Here is a 19281-nt window from a genome sequence, read left to right on the forward strand (position 1 = left end):
AAAATAACTTCCCGGGAAAGTAGACAGTAGAACCCTAGAAACCAGGCTGAGCTTCAGTGCAGGATGTTTGGATGAGTGTTGGTCACCCATGGCAGCGCCACACAAACATAAAACCTCCAGACAGACTTAAAGTGTCTCTTGGCCTCATGCTTTGTTTGCATCCATTGAGCCGAAGCAGTCTGTCAGGAGGTGTCGAGGTGATTCTGTAAATGCTTTAAGTGCATCATTATCAAGATGTTCTGTAAGTTCCTTAAACGCAGCTACCAAGGGCCTCTTGGCTTCTTCTTTGAGGAATTGTTCTCAGGTTTAGTGGAGTACTCCATGAGTTTCTAGGTGCTTTCACACTTAATAGTCCAGTAGATTCGGTTCTATTGGGGGCTAAAATTGCTACATTTGTTATATTTTGAGCTACTGTAGTTCCCTGTCAGTACACATTGTATCAAATGATCCAACCCCTTTGAAAAAATCCTATTCTCCCCCTGACCTGTGGTGGCGCCAAGAACCACTGAAGGAAACAACACAACTTTGGTGCAGTTCGAATACCAAGTGGAGCGGAGACCACTCCAAAAGCAGGAAGCGGGCTATACTGCAGAGCATTCTGGGTAAATGCAAGCAAACCAAACACGCTTTTCTAACACTAGTGGGAGAAAAGGCTCATGATCTTTTGCCAAAGACAAAAGAGAAATCCTACAAACCCTAAAATCTGATGCCACTTCATTTTTAGTTACATTTAGTGAAGGAGGAAGTTCCACTCAATGTCTTCTAAGGTTTTTGAGTCATTTTCTTCAGTGGTTCTTGGTGCAGTGCCACCACAGGCGAAAAGGTGAACAGGGTTTTCCAAAGGGTTTGGATCATTTGACTCTGTGAACCACACCAGCTTGAAAACAAAACAAAAATGCTGCAGATTTGGCCTCAAATCAAACCAAATCTACAGGACTATCAGGTGAGTAGCCACCTTTAAACTTCTTTGTCTTTTTTCTGAACTGTGTGCTGCTTTTACTTGTTTGTTCATAAATGATTTTTAACAAACCTCTCATGGCTTTGTAGAACAGGTGGATTTTCACTGACACAGGTAAACTCTATTAGGCAACATCTGAAGGCACTAGTTTACCCTGAACTTCATTTACAAGATGGGAAAAACCCTCCCCAGATTTTTGTGCCGACTTTCCCAACTTCCTCTTCTCAGTTATGCACCACTTTTCATTCTCACATGAAATTCAAACAAACCTTGTGAGATTTGTTTTTAATGTGACAACGTGAAAAAGTTCAATGGGTATGAATGCTTTTCCAAGGCACTGTACCTCATTCTAATGTTCATAACTTTTTAAATACATCAACCGAATTACAATATAAACATAATATGCAAATTGTGTTTTACAAGAGTGATGTATAGATATGTGTCCCTGGTGAGTTCTTGAATTTGACCCACATGATGGATCGAGAAGGACATGTCAGTTTATAGAAGGAAACCACTAAAAGGCTGTCTTGGCATGCATGTGGAGGCTACTTGGTGTGAAAATGCAGCTATTTGTGGCCATCTGCATACTATTTGTGACCTATTTTCATACTTTGTGAAGGATATGAAGTTGCAACCGTGTCTTATTTGTGGCAACAGATCCACATTTAAGCCTCGTCCACTTTAGCTGAACCTTTAACTGGATAGGTGTCGGCGTCAAGCAGCTGGAGATTACAGGGGGGCAAACAAATATAGTAGAAAACGACTATAAAAAGAGGAAATGCTTAACACTGAAGTAATATAGACCTAACATGAGAGGAAACAACATATTTTGAAGGGTGTGGTGTACATAAAGCTGCTCTGTAATTACATCCAATTCATTGACCATGAGCTGCTGGCTTCTTAAGTGGTGCACAATTGTGGAGGAAGAGGATGTGTGAAAGTGCTTTTTTTTTTTTTTGTCAAGCCAACGTCCACATGTGGGGACCGCACAGCTGAAGGCTCCCTGCATTGGTGCAGATGCAAACAGGCAGAAATGTGCTGACTCTTTAGGTGGTGATATAGATAACTGAGGTCCTCCAGCAATGCTGCGGCCAGTCGGGAGTCTATTTTGAGGCGAGTTGACTTTAAGTGTAGGCTATGGTTAGCGTCATAGAAGGGAAGAGCCGGTCATCGTGACCAAACACTGTAAATGTTTTAGGGTCACACTCAAATTACTGTCTTACTAGGCGGCTTGAGACCATAAAAACGTCGRTGGCTAAAGATGAGGAACCAGGAGAAAATTTTCTGCCGAAGAACAAGCTTTGAGATCAATCATGGGTAAAATGGAGAGCTAACTTCCCACTCCCAAAGAGTTAAAAAGAGAATGTAGTAGTGATGTTCACGTACAATCCGATTCTTTTAAACAGCTGGTTACCATGAACGTTAGGACTTGAGTCTCAGTGAGTGAAACTTTTTTAAAAAATGTTTGACTTTCTTACAATGCTCTGCTTACACTGCAATAACTCTTATTATTTTATTTAATATAAAAGTGTATTTATTTAGTCTGCAAACAAATAAAATAGAAGAGCAGAAAATGAAATCTGAACATCATAAAAAAAATTATTTACCAATAAAATTATTCTGTTTTCTTTTGGATGCTAACTTCCTGTGTTTTTGCAGTGAAAGTTGTTTTAATATCTGAACTTTGACTACTTGCTTGGTTTCCAAATACCTCACTGTCAAATGGTGTTGCACCTAACCGGAAGTTGTGAATTAAACAATGCTAAAGCAAAGTTGGAAATTAACTCTTCCCACCTGCTGGCATCATGTGGCAGCTGTCTGAATTTCCATATTTATGAGGCGGTAGTTATTCTCCAGGCGAGTGTGAACAGTTCACGTGTCTGTTGTTATATCTTGTGTTAATTGGCCACATGTTGGACGAAGAAATATCTGATATTAAACAGTTCATTGAATGCCTAACTAACTCCACTCTTTTTAGCTATTCCGGTACCTTCTGTCTCTTCTAGCTCAGAAGCAGCAGATAGCTGATGTTGCTCTTTCCCACTCAAAACCCACAGAGACATGCACACTCAGTGTTTTCAGGGCTGGCCTTTGTGTCGCTGGCCTGTAGTTGACACAGAGATGTGTGTTGTGTCAACAGAACGTGGTTCAGTGACGAGGCAATCTAGGTTTAACTGTGTAGTTGGTTGAAATCCCCCCTACATCTACATATGGAAAGCTACACACCCTTTCCTGCTTTAACCCAAACATTATTCATGGAAAAGCAGGCACACAACACGACAGTAGTAATTTTATGATTTCAACATAAAGTCACGATAATGTTTCTTTAGTACAAAAGCAGTGATGATTTTTGATACACACATGCTATGGCATATTGGGAGTGKGCCAAAAAATAAGTACATTTCTGCCAAAAAGTTTGAGTTTGGAAAGTAAAAAATTTGCTAGAAAAACCTCAGAAATTGTGAGCTTCATCTCTCAAGTTTTTTTTCCTCAAATTTCTATAGTTTCTTTTTAATCAAAAACTTACAAAAGAAACATTTTTTGCTGCAATTTATTTACACAAAATATGACCTCAAAAACAAAGATTCTTTCATTTGTTATCTAGATTATTCAACCATCAGATTGGTGCAAAGTGTCATTATACCCATTCAGCTTTATACTTGAAAACCTTTGGTGATGGCAGGCACAGTGGCATGGGTGGGCATTGAGGGGCATTGCCCGCCGAAGGAGTCAACTGTGCCCCCCCCGGGACTGGATGCTGTTTGTTGTTTTTCCTATATCGATTTGATACAGTAGGAGCTTCCGCACTTCCAATATCTGTGCCTTCTGTCACTTTTTTAGCCATTAAAACTGTTTAATCGTTGTTAACACCTTGACGCAAATAAAATTCCTGACTCCAATGGAGTCAATGGAGAAAACACAAGGTCAGTTTCAGAATTCAAAACAGCATAAAAAATATTATTAAAATTGTCCTATATCAAAGCTGCAGCTGGTAAAATTTCTCAAAAATGAAGTGATTAATTGGTCTCTCTACATTGTCCTAAGGTGTTAATGTGTGTGCGCAAGGATAAGTGTGTTAGATCAGTGTTTCCCAACCCTGGTCCTCAAGGCACATATGTTTTAAAGATTTCCCTGCTTTAATGTGCCTAATTCAACTGATTGCAGTTCAGTAAACGCCTGTTAATCAGTCATCTATTTAAATTAGCTGGACTGAAGCAAGGAAATACCTGAGATTTTTATTAATGAAAAGTGCATTATAAATTAAATTTATTATTATTATTACCTAAAACATGCAGGGCAGTGTGCCTTGAGGACCAGGGTTGGGAAACACTGTGTTAGATGATGGACGGATGAATATTTGTTAAAAGTGTCTGACAGTAGAATATGAAACAGAATCTGTGAAAATTCCTCTGACTTTGCTACTGTCCAGATACAACCAATCAGAACCAAAAGGCAAACCTTTGGTTCTGATTGGTTTCTAATGATTGGAACATTTGACTCGTTAAGCGCGTCCAACGCTCCACATAGACTTTGAAGGTAAACCAGATTCAGCCCAGTACCGGTTCACATTCTCAGGTGAGACTCACCTGGTATAAAGTCAATTTTTTGGTACTGGAATTACACTGAAGATTAATTCGTTTAATCAACGCACATCATAAATATGTGTTCATGTATTCCATCTTAAGTTCAGAGCATACTAGTTTTTTTGTTACTTTTGCCACTACTAGATGATATTCATGTAGGATATAACATAAACGGCACTATTCAGAGATGCAGTGAGTTTAACAGATATTGAGGACAACAGTAAATAAAACACAAAAGGACTTTATTGATGGGCCAACTTCTTCTGTAAACTTGAATACAACAATAATCTTTTCCAGATCATATTTTGAAGCAAAAAGTAATCCCCAATGGGCTAAGATGAGAAGCTTGGTTGAGCACTGATGGCTGTTTGCTGACGGCAGACAATGGCCATCAGCAAACAGCCATCAGTGCTTGTAAGTTATATGTACTTTGTAAAAAGTATGTTGAAAACAAAAAGAGTTTAATTAAATTTTTTAACCTCTTTGTGATAAAGKTCCTGCACTACTTTATGTTATGTATAATTATATCTAATACTCGGTGTGTGGYGGCAACCTCATCCACCCCTCTGTGATTTTTGGCACACAGCCGTTATGCAGGAGGAACCCCAGGTTGGGAGTCACCAAGTTAGATGATCCAAATGTAACTAAACCCTTCTCATAATAGGTCCAAGAGTTTGGTTTCCAATTTCCACTCCTGAAAAGGATGCATCAGTCATAGCACTCTGGTGTGTCCATATGAAGTGAATCAACAAGTCAATAATAGGAAGTTTTAAAAATAACCACTTGGAATAATTTTATGTTATTGTGGTCAGTAAGAAGACAAATTATTTCTTTGGTGTCACATAACATTATAATGTATCAACGTCTCAGACAGCTCATGTTTCAGTCCTGTGCCCCAGCAGGCTTTGGATCTCTTTATTGTAAATTGAAATGGTTTCAAAGCTCAAGAACAATGAGAAAACTCTTGGCTGTGTGGTTTACTGAGCTGTCCACCAGAACCTGAGTACTGCTCAAGGCACAAATTTAATCAAGTTGGGAAGGTACATAACACTTCCTGCCACATGATGTTGTATCTTCTAATTGGGAATACTACAAGTGCACCTAAATAAATATCACTGAAAACTTTATTTTAGTAGCTTAATGAAAAACTGACGAAATGGAATAATTTAACAAAGTGTGGCACGTTTAAGTTCTTATTATGGCTAAAGAAAACCACACACTTTAAGAATTTTACATAAGATTTTTTGAAAAAAATAACCAAAGATTTCTTTGTACACAAATTTCTTCACCTACTAAAGAGGGCTCCCATACTGATTTACTGTGCAGTATATGCACTCAATACTTAGTCAGAGTTCCTTTATACATGAATTCATCAGCGCAGCGTAGCCTGTTGATCGCAGCCTGTAGCTCATGTGCATCATTAGCTCTGGTGTGTTCCTCTTAGCTGCATAAATTATCTGTTTGGTTATGCTAGTTTACTAGGGTTCTAAGAAACTGTAACGCTCTGCTCTATAAATGAGGCATTGTTAGTATTTTCTTTGCAACATTTTTGACGTTTGTTCAAAACTTGTATGTCAATTGATTAGAAACGGCTATTGAAACTGGAAACTTCACACAGCGCCTAAACACCTTGCATTCTGTGCGTTTCCATGACTTCCAAATGAAATGCAACATTTCTGTAAAGAAGAGTTTTTGAACCACTGAGCAAAAAGTTCAGCTCAGTTTTTTCCTTGGTTTAGGTGAGACAACAATTTTTGTCTTCTGTAATTGATTTATTGAGAAATTGTTCAATTAACCTTAGAAATATTTCTTTTTGAGGAGTTTTACTTTCTGAATTCAATTCTCAAAACCACCTTTTCCAAAGATTTTCTAAGTTGATGAGTACCTGTAGTTCATGTTGCCTATAACTGGAACCCATCTGACGCTGGCAGTTTTCATATCTAACTTTGTACAACCTCCTGCAAACTCCTCCTATTGGCCAACCTTTCCCTCCCTGCTTATTATAAGGGGTGGTCCGCTCCCTGACCTCTGACCTACAGGAACCAGTGAAATAGTTATCAGCATGCTGCAGCATTTCAGGATGCCCCCATTGTGTTTTTTAAAGGGCATTTCCCTTTAAGTTCTCAAAACTGTGGAATTGCTGTGCATTTGAGGCGCATTAGAGGAAAACAAACAAAGTGAGGTCAGGATGGCGTCGGCCTTCATGCCCCTGCCATGCAGATTAAACAAGTCCCTGTGTCCTGGAAGAGGCCTGGGACTGTGACCTGTTTTTGTAAGCTCTGCCCTTGTGTAAAATATGTGGTGATTTTGTTCTGTCTTATCCTACTGCACTGGTAAGCACCTCAACATGAGGTCATGTTATTAAAACAAAAGGTACTTTAATACACATTCTGTCCAGAAATAAGGAATCACTGCTGTCGGATAACATTCAGTGGAAAATGGCTTAACTGCAATTCATTTGTAGAAATTGAGTTTAGCTGATTTTTTTTTTTTAAACAGTGAGATTCTGCAACTTTTCCAAATTAATTTTGGGAAAAAAAAAATCATTAAACGTTGAAAGAAATGTCTTTTAAAGACCAGTTTCTGGATAAAATGTGAAATTCCCATCAACATTCTCATTAGTGGATTTACTGGAAGGTTTTCAATCATTGTCATTTTATAGATTTTTTTTCTTTTTTTACATTTAATTTACATTGTGGTTTCTAAAATCTGATTTTTTTTATTGCACTCCTAATGGTTTTGTCTGAAGGGTACAGTCAGTTTCCTGGTGGTAAATATAGTTTTACTGTAATATAAAAATAATCATAGTTATTTTGGTTCATTTCAAAATTATATTTAACACAGCTACTCATTCAGTTTGCAGTGCATTTATGGATCATAAAATAATAGAGATACATGARTCTAAAAATTTGGGTTAATATTAATTTTGTTGTGATGAGCAATATTTGATATTTAGCAATATTATAAACATTTCCCCTACCCTTTGAACACTATGTGGGGGGAAAAAACTAACCACACCATTGTCCTAAGGTGTTAATGTGTGTGTGCAAGGATAAGTGTGTTAGATCAGTGTTTCCCAACCCTGGTCCTCAAGGCACACTGTCCTATATGTTAATTTTCCCCTACTTCAGTTAAATTTCCTCAAATCTTGTGCTGTGTCACTGTTATGATCAAATACCACATGATCAACCCCTTCTTGCTCCAAGAAGCCGTGCACAAACGGTAATAAGATGGAAATAAATATCAGTTATTAATATTGGCACATTCTTACTTATCAAACTGATGCTGTTAATATGTAAAAAAAAAAAGACCAACATAGGTCAATTACGATGTTAATGCTGATATATCTTGCATCTCTATTAGGGGTGCACTGATTTATCAGCCAGCAGATTTATCAGTGCCTGTTCCCTAATTTTGTGAGATCAGTGATCCGCTGACTTTTACATGTGAAGCTAATCTTATCCACTAATCTTATCTTGCTTGGCGAAGGACAAAGACCACTGTCCTCTTTTGCTCTCTAGTGAGAATTTGATTGACAGTCCAGCCCACCAAGTTATGTCTGCATGCTTACAATTAACAATAGTTACCCCACTGTTGCCAACTCTATAACTTTCTTGCTACATTGAGACCAAAAAAATTGGTATCGGCCAAAATCGGAATCGGCAGGTTAAGCTTTTTAAAAGATCTATAATTGACGATTGGCCAGAAAACTGCAATTGGTGCACCACTAATCTTTATACAATAGGAGTATACTTGCAAAGTGGAATATACCTGATTTTATTGTTTATGTTTTACTAATATGCTTTTAATACGCCATTGTTTTTAGTTGTGATTGTTTGAAATCTAGTGGAACAGGGTTATGCAATACATCTGAGACATAACATCTTTCTCCTCCACTCACACTTCTGCTAATTATGATGCAACAGCTTCTTGACTGTCTAGTTTTCCTGTCTGTGCTTGGAATTCACATACATACATTTTCTCCTTTAAGAAAAAATGTATCCTTATATGTAACAGATGAATAATTTTGCTCGTGTTTTGAGCCTCATGTTGTCTGATCTGTTGGGTCAGCAGCAGATGAACTTCATCTCTTCAGTCTGATTGGTGGCAGAATGCTGACTGCTTTCCTCTCCCTGATGCCCTTCCCCTTGGCATCTCCTAGACAGCCAGAGCAGCATTATATCCTGCTGGGATCGGATTAACACTTTAATTCAGTCATTCTGTTATGGGTTGTCATGGCAACCTTCCTCTTTTGTGTCGCACTCTGAGTAAATGTGCACCGGACACACAGACATGCAGGATGATTATAACTTGATGAATCTTTTGGCACGAAGGGCGATAGTTTGAGTCAGCCAGTGGTTTCCTGTTCTAATGTTTTTTTTTTTTGTTTGTTTTTTTTATGTTCGTTTCTGTTTTTGTGCCAGCTTGTCATCTGAGCTCTTTGTCCACTGTGGTGGTCCTGCTGGCTGCACAGACAAAGCACCAAAGCCAATGTGTTTTTACTTTGCATTTGCCATGCATTTTTGTTGCATTGGATCGACAGATTTCTGTCCCCTTTGACTCCAAGATCCAACCCATTGTTTCAGCAATAGCAGAAATGGAGCTACAGCTGAAGTCAGTGAGTCTGACTGCTCTCTGGGTAGATCATGATGAAACTGAACTGTTCCGGTTGAGTTTTAGAGCAGGTTTTTTGTTTGTATATATATATAAGAATTCCTGCAAAAGTATTGGCTGCACTAGATTAGTTGTGTGATCAGCAGGAACCAGCTGTGCTCTATTTCTGTAATGTCTGCAGAAATATTACCTGGTGTTTTTTAACAGCTGTCCAATTCCAGCATATGCATTATTTGTCGTAATATGACATTTATTTATCTTTAGTATTTCAAACATTTGGTACATTTTGGTAAATTTTCTTTCAGTTCATTTCCAAGCATTGAACAGAGGTTTGAACAAACCAAAGTGACGGTTTGGTGTGATCAGTGGTGGAGAAAGTACTCAAAAAATTTACTTAAGTAAAAGTACAAATACACAGACAAAAATGTACTCAAGTAAAAGTAAAATTACCACATTAACATTTGTACTTAAGTAAAAGTAAAAAAGTACTGGCTTTTAAAAATACTTAAGTATTAAAAGTAAAAGTACTTGCTGAATGCATTACCTAATTGCTAATATCATTAAGTGAACGGATTGTATTTAATTTTAATACATCAGAAATGTGCCATTTTAATGAACAATGACACAGACAAAGCATATTTTTATTGTGTTTACTCTCTGTAACATAGTTTAGACTTAGATGTTTGATTCTATGCATCATAATTTCAGGGATGGAAACATCTTGTCTCCTGTCCTAACATAGCATGAACTTCACTTTTTTTGCCACTAGTGGCTTTTATTTTTAAAGAAATCCAACAGAAAGGGGATGGAAAGAAGGTGGGTGGGGAAGGACATGCAACCGAGGAGCCACGTAGCAGAGACCAGTACCCCGCGCTACATGACACAAAAGAATTTAGTTTTACCTATCAAAATTGCTTCTCAAATTTATCTGAAAGATCCACATTCCCATAAAACACCTAGATATTAAATACTTAGTGCTGAAATAAATATAATCAGTAAAGATCCGTCCAGAAGAGTCAGATCGTTCCTGAATGTCTTATAACTATATTGCACTTTGGTACCAGCATTGTCCCATAAATGCGACACCTCAGTCAACACCTCCACACAATAATTCAGCGAATGAGTGACAACTTTTTTTCATCGCAGATGCAACATGTGTCTCTGTGCACATGAACAAACCAAAGTGACGGTTTGGTGTGATCAGTGGTGGCGAAAGTACTCAAAAAACTACTTGATGATGCTAGCTTTGCTAGCATCACGTCCACAGATCTTACCTTTCTTTAAGCTTTCCTTCCAAGTGACGCTAAAAGTTGGACGAAGTCCCCACCGTCTGTGAAAGCGAAGCGCTGCTGATTTTACATGTCGCCATATCTKATGATTWATGCAGCGCTATTATATTACTGACGATTAAACAGACATCTTCTCCCGCTCAGAGGAAACCACTGCGGATGTCTGGAGCTCAGCGTGCAAGTAAAGGTGGAGGCGATGGGTGACAACAGACGTAAGTCACATTATTGTTCGGATTTTACGGCCCCACCTTAAGTCCCTGAACTTCACATTTTAATGGACAAAAAACGCAACGCGACTTGGATGTAACGAGTAATGCGACAGTTTTGTAGAAATGTAGTGAAGTAGAAAGTACAGATACTTACTGTAAAATGTAGTGGAGTAAAAGTAGAAGGTATCCATTATTAAATCTACTTAAGTACAGATACATGAAAATTGTACTTAAGTACAGTAACGAAGTACTTGTACTTTGTTACTTCCCACCACTGGGTGTGATTCTTCAGAGAGTTAATATAAAGTAAAAGCTCCACATTTTGTGGTTGAAATTCTTATATGTACACAGTTTTACAAAACTATTCATACCCCTTTTGACCTTTTCTACACTTTGTCACGTTAGAACAACAAACTTCAATGTGTCTAATTGGGATGTAATGCAACAGACCAACACAGAGTAGTATGTAATTATGAAGTAATAGGAAAATAAAATGGTTTTTGTATCAAAATCTGAACAGTGTTGCAAGCATTTGTTTTTCAGTCCACCTGTGTCTATTTCGTAGCTCCACTTACAAACCACAAAAGGTTTGTAGGTTTGGATGTTTTTTATTTTTTACAGAACTTTAATTATTTTCTTCACTTCATTCCTTATCTCCGGTGTTCTTATACTAAATGGTGAAGTTTGTTTTCTAACAAACCAAGATTTAATTACACAGAAATAAACTCTAGTTAATTGGAGAGTACCAATTACAGTTTTCTAGCATATCACTGAATTTTTAAAAACCTGACTGCCTAATTCCAATTTTGGCTGATATGATATATATACATTGTTTTGTCTGAAAAATATAGACAAAATATAATGGTCACAAAGTTGGCAACAGTTGGGTAACTATTGTTTAACCACCCACATGCAGACATGACCTGGTATGCGGGTGTGTCAGTCATCCATCTCTCAAAACAGAACAAAAGGTCACAGCAGCTGATTTTCAGACTTTGAAGTTGGATAAGATCGATTTTACATACAAGTATTGGCCAATCTGCGATCTTCCAAAGTGAAAGAAATCAGGGCTGGATTAACCGCCAGCCAGTTTTTTTTTATTGGTACACCATAACTTAGTTTCTATCTTGGTTATGTCTGAGGGGTTTTCCTTGATTTATTTGAATTAGGCTAATGAGAAACATAAATTGACCTTAAATATGTTAATCACAGGACAAAACTTTCATTTGTATGTGGAAATATTTTGTCGCGTTCTGTGATTCAAGACTTTTGAGGCTACCGATAACTATCAAGCCAGTTTTTTTTTTTCTGCATCTGTCATGGATAAAGTAAAAATTAATCATCAGAAGTCGGACAAAGTTTGTACTTTTCTGTGTGTAGGTCTTGTATTTAATTTGAAATGGTCTTATAACACCTTAAATTTGAGATGGTGAAACCTGCAGAAACTGTGTGTTCTATCCATGTCGTCTTACCCAGCCCTTTCACAGCCCATTGTGTTTTTAAGGACAACTTTAAAAACACAAGGGAGGAAATTTTGATTGCCTGACAGAGAGATTAACATAAGTGACAGCAAGAGGCTGAAGCGGCATTTCACTTTGTTTTTCAGTAATTAACATCCTGTTTAACTGGATATACTGAAAGCTAAGCTCCTCCCTCCTGGCACGCATCCAGTTAGGAATGATTTTTAAGGTAAAAAAATAATAATAATAATAATAAGCAGTTACTTCTTCCTCATTGCTTACACGAGGACAAGGAATGTAAACTGGCCTGCAGTGGCTGGTGATGAGTCGAAGTATGACAAATTTTGTTGTAATTGCTACCTTCTCTGTCCTTCCCCCAGACCTGATGTATTCCTCTGTGAAGGACAGAGTGACGTAGCGCTGTCTTTTCAAGGTGCTGCAGTCCTCTACTCAGCAAATCCCTTCTTAAAGTCCAGGCCTGTTTACTCTGCAGTGACCACTGGGAGTAGAGCTGCAGCTTTTGTGTACTTGCTGTAGATTGTTGGCTACAGGGCAGGAATTGTTTTTCCTTCCTCCTTTATCACCCCCACAGTCATCTGCACTGCAGCTCTCTTGTTTAGATAAAAAAAAACAACAAAAAACATACATTTTGCCTGAACATGGTAATTGTGTTGGCCATAGATTAAAAAACATCAATATTTCTGATCCTTTTCATGCTGGTCAGCAATAATCCTATAGATTCATGTCTTGCTACTTGGAATTTCTTTTTTTTAATGATTTGTTAAATATATATATATATGACTAACTTCTTTAATCTTGAAAACTATTAACACCGGTCCGCCAGTGATTTCTAGAACCGTGGGCCATCTGGGACAGGTTTGGGCATGCTCTAGTGTTAACATCTGAACACAGGTGACTCAAGTCAAATAAGGCCAGAGGTGAAGGAAGGTGCACCCTTTATAAATTATGAGTGTTTACACATCAAGAAATCATAAAATTATCAGATTTCCAGTTAATAAAATTTATACCGCCTACAGGTTACATAAAAAACAAACACAACAGATTCCTCATTCTTATTATGTACTTTACACGATGCAACCAAAATGAAAAATCTGTGTGAAAACGTACACCTTCTGTCATCTACAGGATTTAGGTGATCAAGTGCACTTGTGAGCAAATGTGCATAGAAGTGGGTGATACAGACTTTAAATCTGATCACTCTTTAGGTATTTATGGTAATAATGATAAAAGTGATGGTGAAGTATTTGCAAATCCATTGTAGACAGTATACAATCGTAGCCCAGGGCCAAATTTAGATTTTGCAATGCATAGAAAAATTGAATCTTCCTCACTCGTAATGTTACTATTGAAGTTCATATGACAGTAAAATTGGAAAAAGACAATTATTGGTTGCTTGGTAGAGTCAAGACCAAGTCTCATCTCACTAAAAACAAAATGGTGAGCTGATGTAAAATTGCGATCTTGTTAATGGTCAATTACCCAGGACATTGCAATCCTGGGTGCTTAAACGGATGACAAATATCTCATGCCAGCAGTCAAGCAAGGTAGTGGAGAAGTACTGGGTTTTCCTTTTACAACCACCCTACAGCGTTTGAGTCAACTATGAACTTGACATATTTAAAAACCATCATAAGCTTGGCCCAAACTTATTCAGTTACTCCCCATTTTTTTGAAACCMCCTCAAGGGTGGTAAAAACTGGTCCTAGCCAGGTACTACGCTCATGTGATTTGACTGTCAGCATACTGCATTTGTTGATTAGCATGAAAAGTCTGTGACAAGACTGTGGCACTTAGTGAGATGGCGAGGCGCAAATTGCTAGATGATCAAATCTTGAGGTCCAACGCTTTAATCAGTTGTGGCTCCCCCATCCTTTTGATGCTGTATGCGTCAACTGGAGCCCAAGACGGACAAATATACCTAGAGATTTTAAAGATAATGGCCACCTAACATTACACACACAAAACAATGTTATCGGAGCATCAACCTCGGCTCCTGGGCATTCACTGCACGCCCACGTTACTAGCCATATTTATGTCCACTTTGGTGAGGAACTCATTGCCAGTGGAGACAATGAACTGAAGCAATGTTGTAAATCAGAGTGAAACAAAACTCTTATACACTAATATGAGAGACTGAAGATCAAAAAGAAAACTTTATTGTTGCTACTAGAGGTGTGCCGATCGATCGGCCACCGATCATAATCGGCCGATTTTCGTGAAAAGTGTATGATCGGTGATCGCCGATCATTGTCTCTTGTCGCCGATCACACAAATCGATCACCTGCTTCTCATTTCGCAGCCTGCCTGTGCAGCTGGTCTCCTCTTTCCTTCACACCGCACAAACGTGCAGCAACAAATCCTAAGCGATGTGGAACTATAACGCACTGAGTGAATGGGGAAGTTTGCGTGCTGCGGCGGAAAATTGAAGTACGTCAAAATGCATCAACACAACGAAGCTAATACCACATAAAAACAATGCCATACTTGACGGAGTTCGGCTACATCGAGGCTCACTGCAGTAAAAAAGACATACAGAGCGATCAGATAGCAGGTAAAGCAGCGCACAGCTACAAACACTCACCCGGATTAGCATGACGGTCAGAAAGCTAAACAAATAACCCGCAAAATTATTTAAGTCTTCGAGCTGCGATGTGGTTCTGTTCTCGCTGTTGAACCACTGCTAAGCGCTACAGGTAGTAATATTTGACAGACAGAGCGCCGCTTCTGCTCCACCTGGTAGTGACTCTCACACCTAACCTCTGTTTAAAGCTGCAGCATCTAACTTAAAAAAATACATTTTACATACGTATTAAAACTTTCGCTGTCCTAACATGAGACAAATAATCTCTGAAAAAATAATCTATCTCCTCCCTGTTCTGCATAATTACTCCGCTCAGTCAGACGACGACGACGACGACAAAACTGAAACTGTTGACTTTAACATTAAATACATCTTTCTCAACAGGTGAGGGCGCACTTTTTCCATCTATAATCAGACATTTAAGCAACTTGAAACCATTCCTCCCTCCCTGGCACATCCAGACCCGGGCCCCCATCCGGCCCGGTTCGGGGGGCAGCCGCCCCCCCAGCCTCCCCTATAGCTCCGCCCCTGACACAATACCTGTTTTGTTTAGTTTTCTTCTTGGAAAAAGTTATTAAAAACAAGTTTTTGTCTAAATTAAGGTGAATTCATGGTTCCTTTTTCTACATAATGTAACCGGTAGTGTTTATGATAAAAAAAAAAAATTATTATTATGTGATCAGTATCGGGTATCGGTGATCGGCCCTGATGGGTGATTGGTATCAGTATCGGCAGGAAAAAACCTGATCAGCACATCTCTAGTTGCTACAGACTGTTCTACATGATATGGAGTCATGGACTGTAGTCAGCTGGATGAATTTATCCTCTTGAGGCATTGAAATTCATATGTCTCTTCTTATTGTTGTTTTTTATTTAGTGGATTTTAATGTGGCTAACATTACAGCAATGAAGTCAAATTCTGACCCTCAGCTGACCTGTGACCTCTGCACTCAACTCTGAAATAGGCTAGGCCCTCATTGATGCAGTCAGGATGCCTTTCCCCTTCATTTTTACCAACATAACTCTAAACTCATTTATGAAACGTTTGCTTTATAGACGCTAAAAAGCAAACTGCGCAACAAAAGTGTAGAGATAACTTGCAGATGAGAAGCAAAAAACGGAAGAAATGTGTTCAGATCCCAGGGTGTGAAGGCACTCTGGGAGAGACAGAAAAGCGGGATTACAAACTCAATTAGTGAGTTAAATGGTGTGAAACAAAGACACCCCCGCAGGCCTATGTGTGGACTGAATGGGATTACACTTCCAAAAGCACTCTTAAAGGCCAAGGAAACATGTAATTGGTTAAATATGCCATGAAAGCCAATTAAAATACTTTTACGGGTTCATGATTGTTGATCTGCTCAATAACTCAAACAGCTCGTCTTCTCCAAGGTCTCCGTCACCAAGTAGTTTTTAGGTAATGAATCGACTCTAAAATCCTCCATGGTAGCTAGTAACATAAAAATAAAATTTTGAGTCTTGGTTTTAACGAAAACATCTCTGACCATATCATGTGTAACTAAATGTCACAACCTCCTCGCAGGTCGTTACCTCTCGTCCCTCGCCTCCGTCCAGTTGAGGCGTTGGTGTCAGTGCTGGGATCCAGTATCACACAGGCGAACACAATGGCGGCTCTGTAGTCCACTGGCCGTATTGTTCTTTCCTGAATTTGGAGGCACAATGAGGCCCTTATCCACACTGCTGAGAGAGACTCCCTGTCAGGTGCTTTTCTTTCCAGCTTGTTTGGAGGCTGAAGCCTTGAAGAGAATGTGTTTGAAAAGCAGAAAAGGATCAAAATTGGTTGTGTGGTTGCAAATAAAGCGTAAGCTAGGAGTAAATGGAGAAATTATCATTGTCCTAATACTTTCCTCTATTGGCAAAACTGTTATGGTCTATGATCTGCTTTGATGAGATGAATAAAAATCAACCTGACAAGCGATAAAATTATGGTGAAAGGTTGGTGGAGATGATCTTCAGATCTGGAGTGTGCTTAACAAATGAGACAAGCATGATGCTAAACGTAGATCGTGATGTTCTGCTCCTTCGTTCACACTCTTTTCTAAAACTTTTAGTCATGCTTGCAGATGTAATGGAAATGATTTACTGTTTCAGGGATGCTAAGCACCATGAATAGATTTTCCTGCAGCTGGTGTTTGTTGCTACAATCTAGTCCAGATTTCATGAATTAATTCCATTTTGATCTGCATTTCGCACAGTCAGAGATGAGTAGTAACTACTTTCATTTACTTGAGTAACATTTTAGAAAAAAAATTTACTTTTTACTGCACTGTACTTTTTACATTTACTTAAATAAATGTACTTATAATATTATGAATATTATTATTTTTGCTGCGACAGACTGGCGACCTGTCCAGGGTGTACCCTGCCTCTCGCCCGAAACGTTAGCTGGAGATGGGCACCAGCAAACCCTCCCGACCCCATTAAGGGACAAGGGTGCAAGAAAATGGATGGATGGATGGATTATTATTTTTGCTACTTGAGCAAAATTTCTGGATTCTCCATCCAATACAAGTAACTTCAATGAAGAAAGAACCAACATACACCAGTTTTGTTCTTCTGTTATGTAACATACAGTAAACACTATATATCGTCACTGAAAGCCAATACCCTGTTCTAATATACACATATACAAGCATTCATTTTATGTAAATCACTTTTTTCCACAAATAAAGGTTTCACATTTTGGCGATGGTTAAAAAAAGATAGATACTTGTTTTAGGCAAACCCCTGATATTTCGTGGAATATTTTACACGTTTTTGGTTAATGGTTCAAATTAAAGCATCAGACTGACTGGAATGAACAGAGAGAGTTTAGTTATGTTATGACGAGCTACATATGATGGAAAAGGAAGAGTCATTTGAAAGACTGGAATGTGGACTCTGAGCTTCTCCAAGGTGATGCTTGTCCTGTTCATCTGTCTTCAGTGCATCTCAACAGACCTGAAGCCTTTTAAACGATTGAAGCCAACAAAATGTTAAACAAATGTGCTTTTCATGACGATAAAACTTGGAATACACAAAAAGCTTGCTTTGGGAAAGGAGACTCAAGCAGCACAGGGAGAAATTATTTATGCTCCCAGAATCATACTTTTACATTGTTTTTTTGACATTTCAATTGGATTCGTTAATGTAAGATTTGTCACCTTTTATATGATTGTTGGATTAAACTGATTCCATTTAAATTCAGTGATGCCTTTAATAAATCCATGAAGTTATAAATTATATTTTGATGTCGTTTGCTCTTGAGAAGTCAGTAGTTGCGTCCCAAGACTTGATAAATCTCAATAAAAGTACAGGCCGTTTTCATATTCCCGTCCTAAACATTCGGCACTAATAAAACAATCCCATTTAAACCATTTGTGTCTTTGTCCACAGGATCCGTCCTCAGCTGCCCAGGGAGAAGATCGAGGGATGCCACATCTGTACGTACGTGATGCCTGGAGAGCCTCAGGTCATCCTGGGGAAGGACAAGTCCTTTACGTACGACTTTGTGTTCGACATGGACTCCCAGCAGGACGCCATCTACTCCACCTGCACCGAGAAGCTGATCGAGGGCTGCTTCGAGGGCTACAACGCCACAGTGTTTGCATACGGACAGGCAAGCCTTTGTGTTCCAGCCCGCTGCAGCTGCAGCACCGACGACGCTTTTAGCCTCGCTGGTGGAACATATTTCTGTCTGAGCTCATCTCTTTGTGAGGAAAATGAGGATAAGAGGTTGCTGGGGAATCTGTAAAAGAATGTTTGACATTTTAAGCAAAAAAACTGAAAATTTACATTTTAGTTTCTGACTGGATAGCGATAGTTTTACAAGGGATGTAAATTTGGAACATAAAATTCGGATTATGAGATTATTATACACAATTGGTGACACTGATTATCTCTTTAGTTTTAAGGTGTCACTATGGAAACCAGTAGGTTCAAATGTGAGGGAGTTCAAGCTTATTTTAGAGTTAAGTTGATTTGTTTGTGCTGCACATACATGTACATATTAAAAAATTTGAATATTGTGGAAAAAAATATTTTTCTCATTTCAGAAAGAAAAGCTCATATTTAATACACTTAAAAATATATTTTCAACTTTTAATTCTTGAAATTTTTGAGGACTCTGGCTTATAGACAATAACACAAACTCCCTTGTCTCAGAAAGTACACAACACCTATTTAGAAAATCATTTTTTACACAATCATGGATAAAACTGCTGACTGAACAGATGTACACAAGACAACCATTGGCATCATCAACATGGAGAGGAAGCCACAATAAATCAGTGGTAAAGAAGCTGGAGTTTCAAAGTACTTTATCCAAGTATGTTCATAGAAAGTTGAGTGGAAGGAAAAAGTGTTGGATTCCTTTTGTCAGAGCACTCCTGAACCAGACGTCAGAATCACCTGGGCTAAAGAGAAAAAAAACTGAATTGTTCCTCAGCGGACCAAATTCTGACACTAATTTGTCAGAACTTTAAACTTTAAAATAACTATTTATTTTATTGAAGTGTTCGTAAAATAAATAAAATTAAAAAATTTATAAAATAATTATAAAAACT

At 38.3% G+C, this 19281-nt stretch overlaps 1 protein-coding gene across 6 annotated transcripts in view; it reads left to right on the top strand.

The window, feature by feature from the left end:
• kif21a (kinesin family member 21A) overlaps positions 1-19281 on the top strand; it is a 61538-nt gene that overhangs the window by 3431 nt on the left and 38826 nt on the right. For all 6 annotated transcript variants that reach the window (XM_008410847.2, XM_008410848.2, XM_008410850.2 and 3 more), the window contains exon 2: positions 18113-18335. In XM_008410847.2, the coding sequence (XP_008409069.1) occupies positions 18113-18335 (223 nt within the window). The remainder of the gene's footprint in view (positions 1-18112; positions 18336-19281) is intronic.

The sequence above is a fragment of the Poecilia reticulata genome, linkage group LG6 (assembly GCF_000633615.1).
Source record: "Poecilia reticulata strain Guanapo linkage group LG6, Guppy_female_1.0+MT, whole genome shotgun sequence".
NCBI lineage: Eukaryota > Metazoa > Chordata > Actinopteri > Cyprinodontiformes > Poeciliidae > Poecilia > Poecilia reticulata.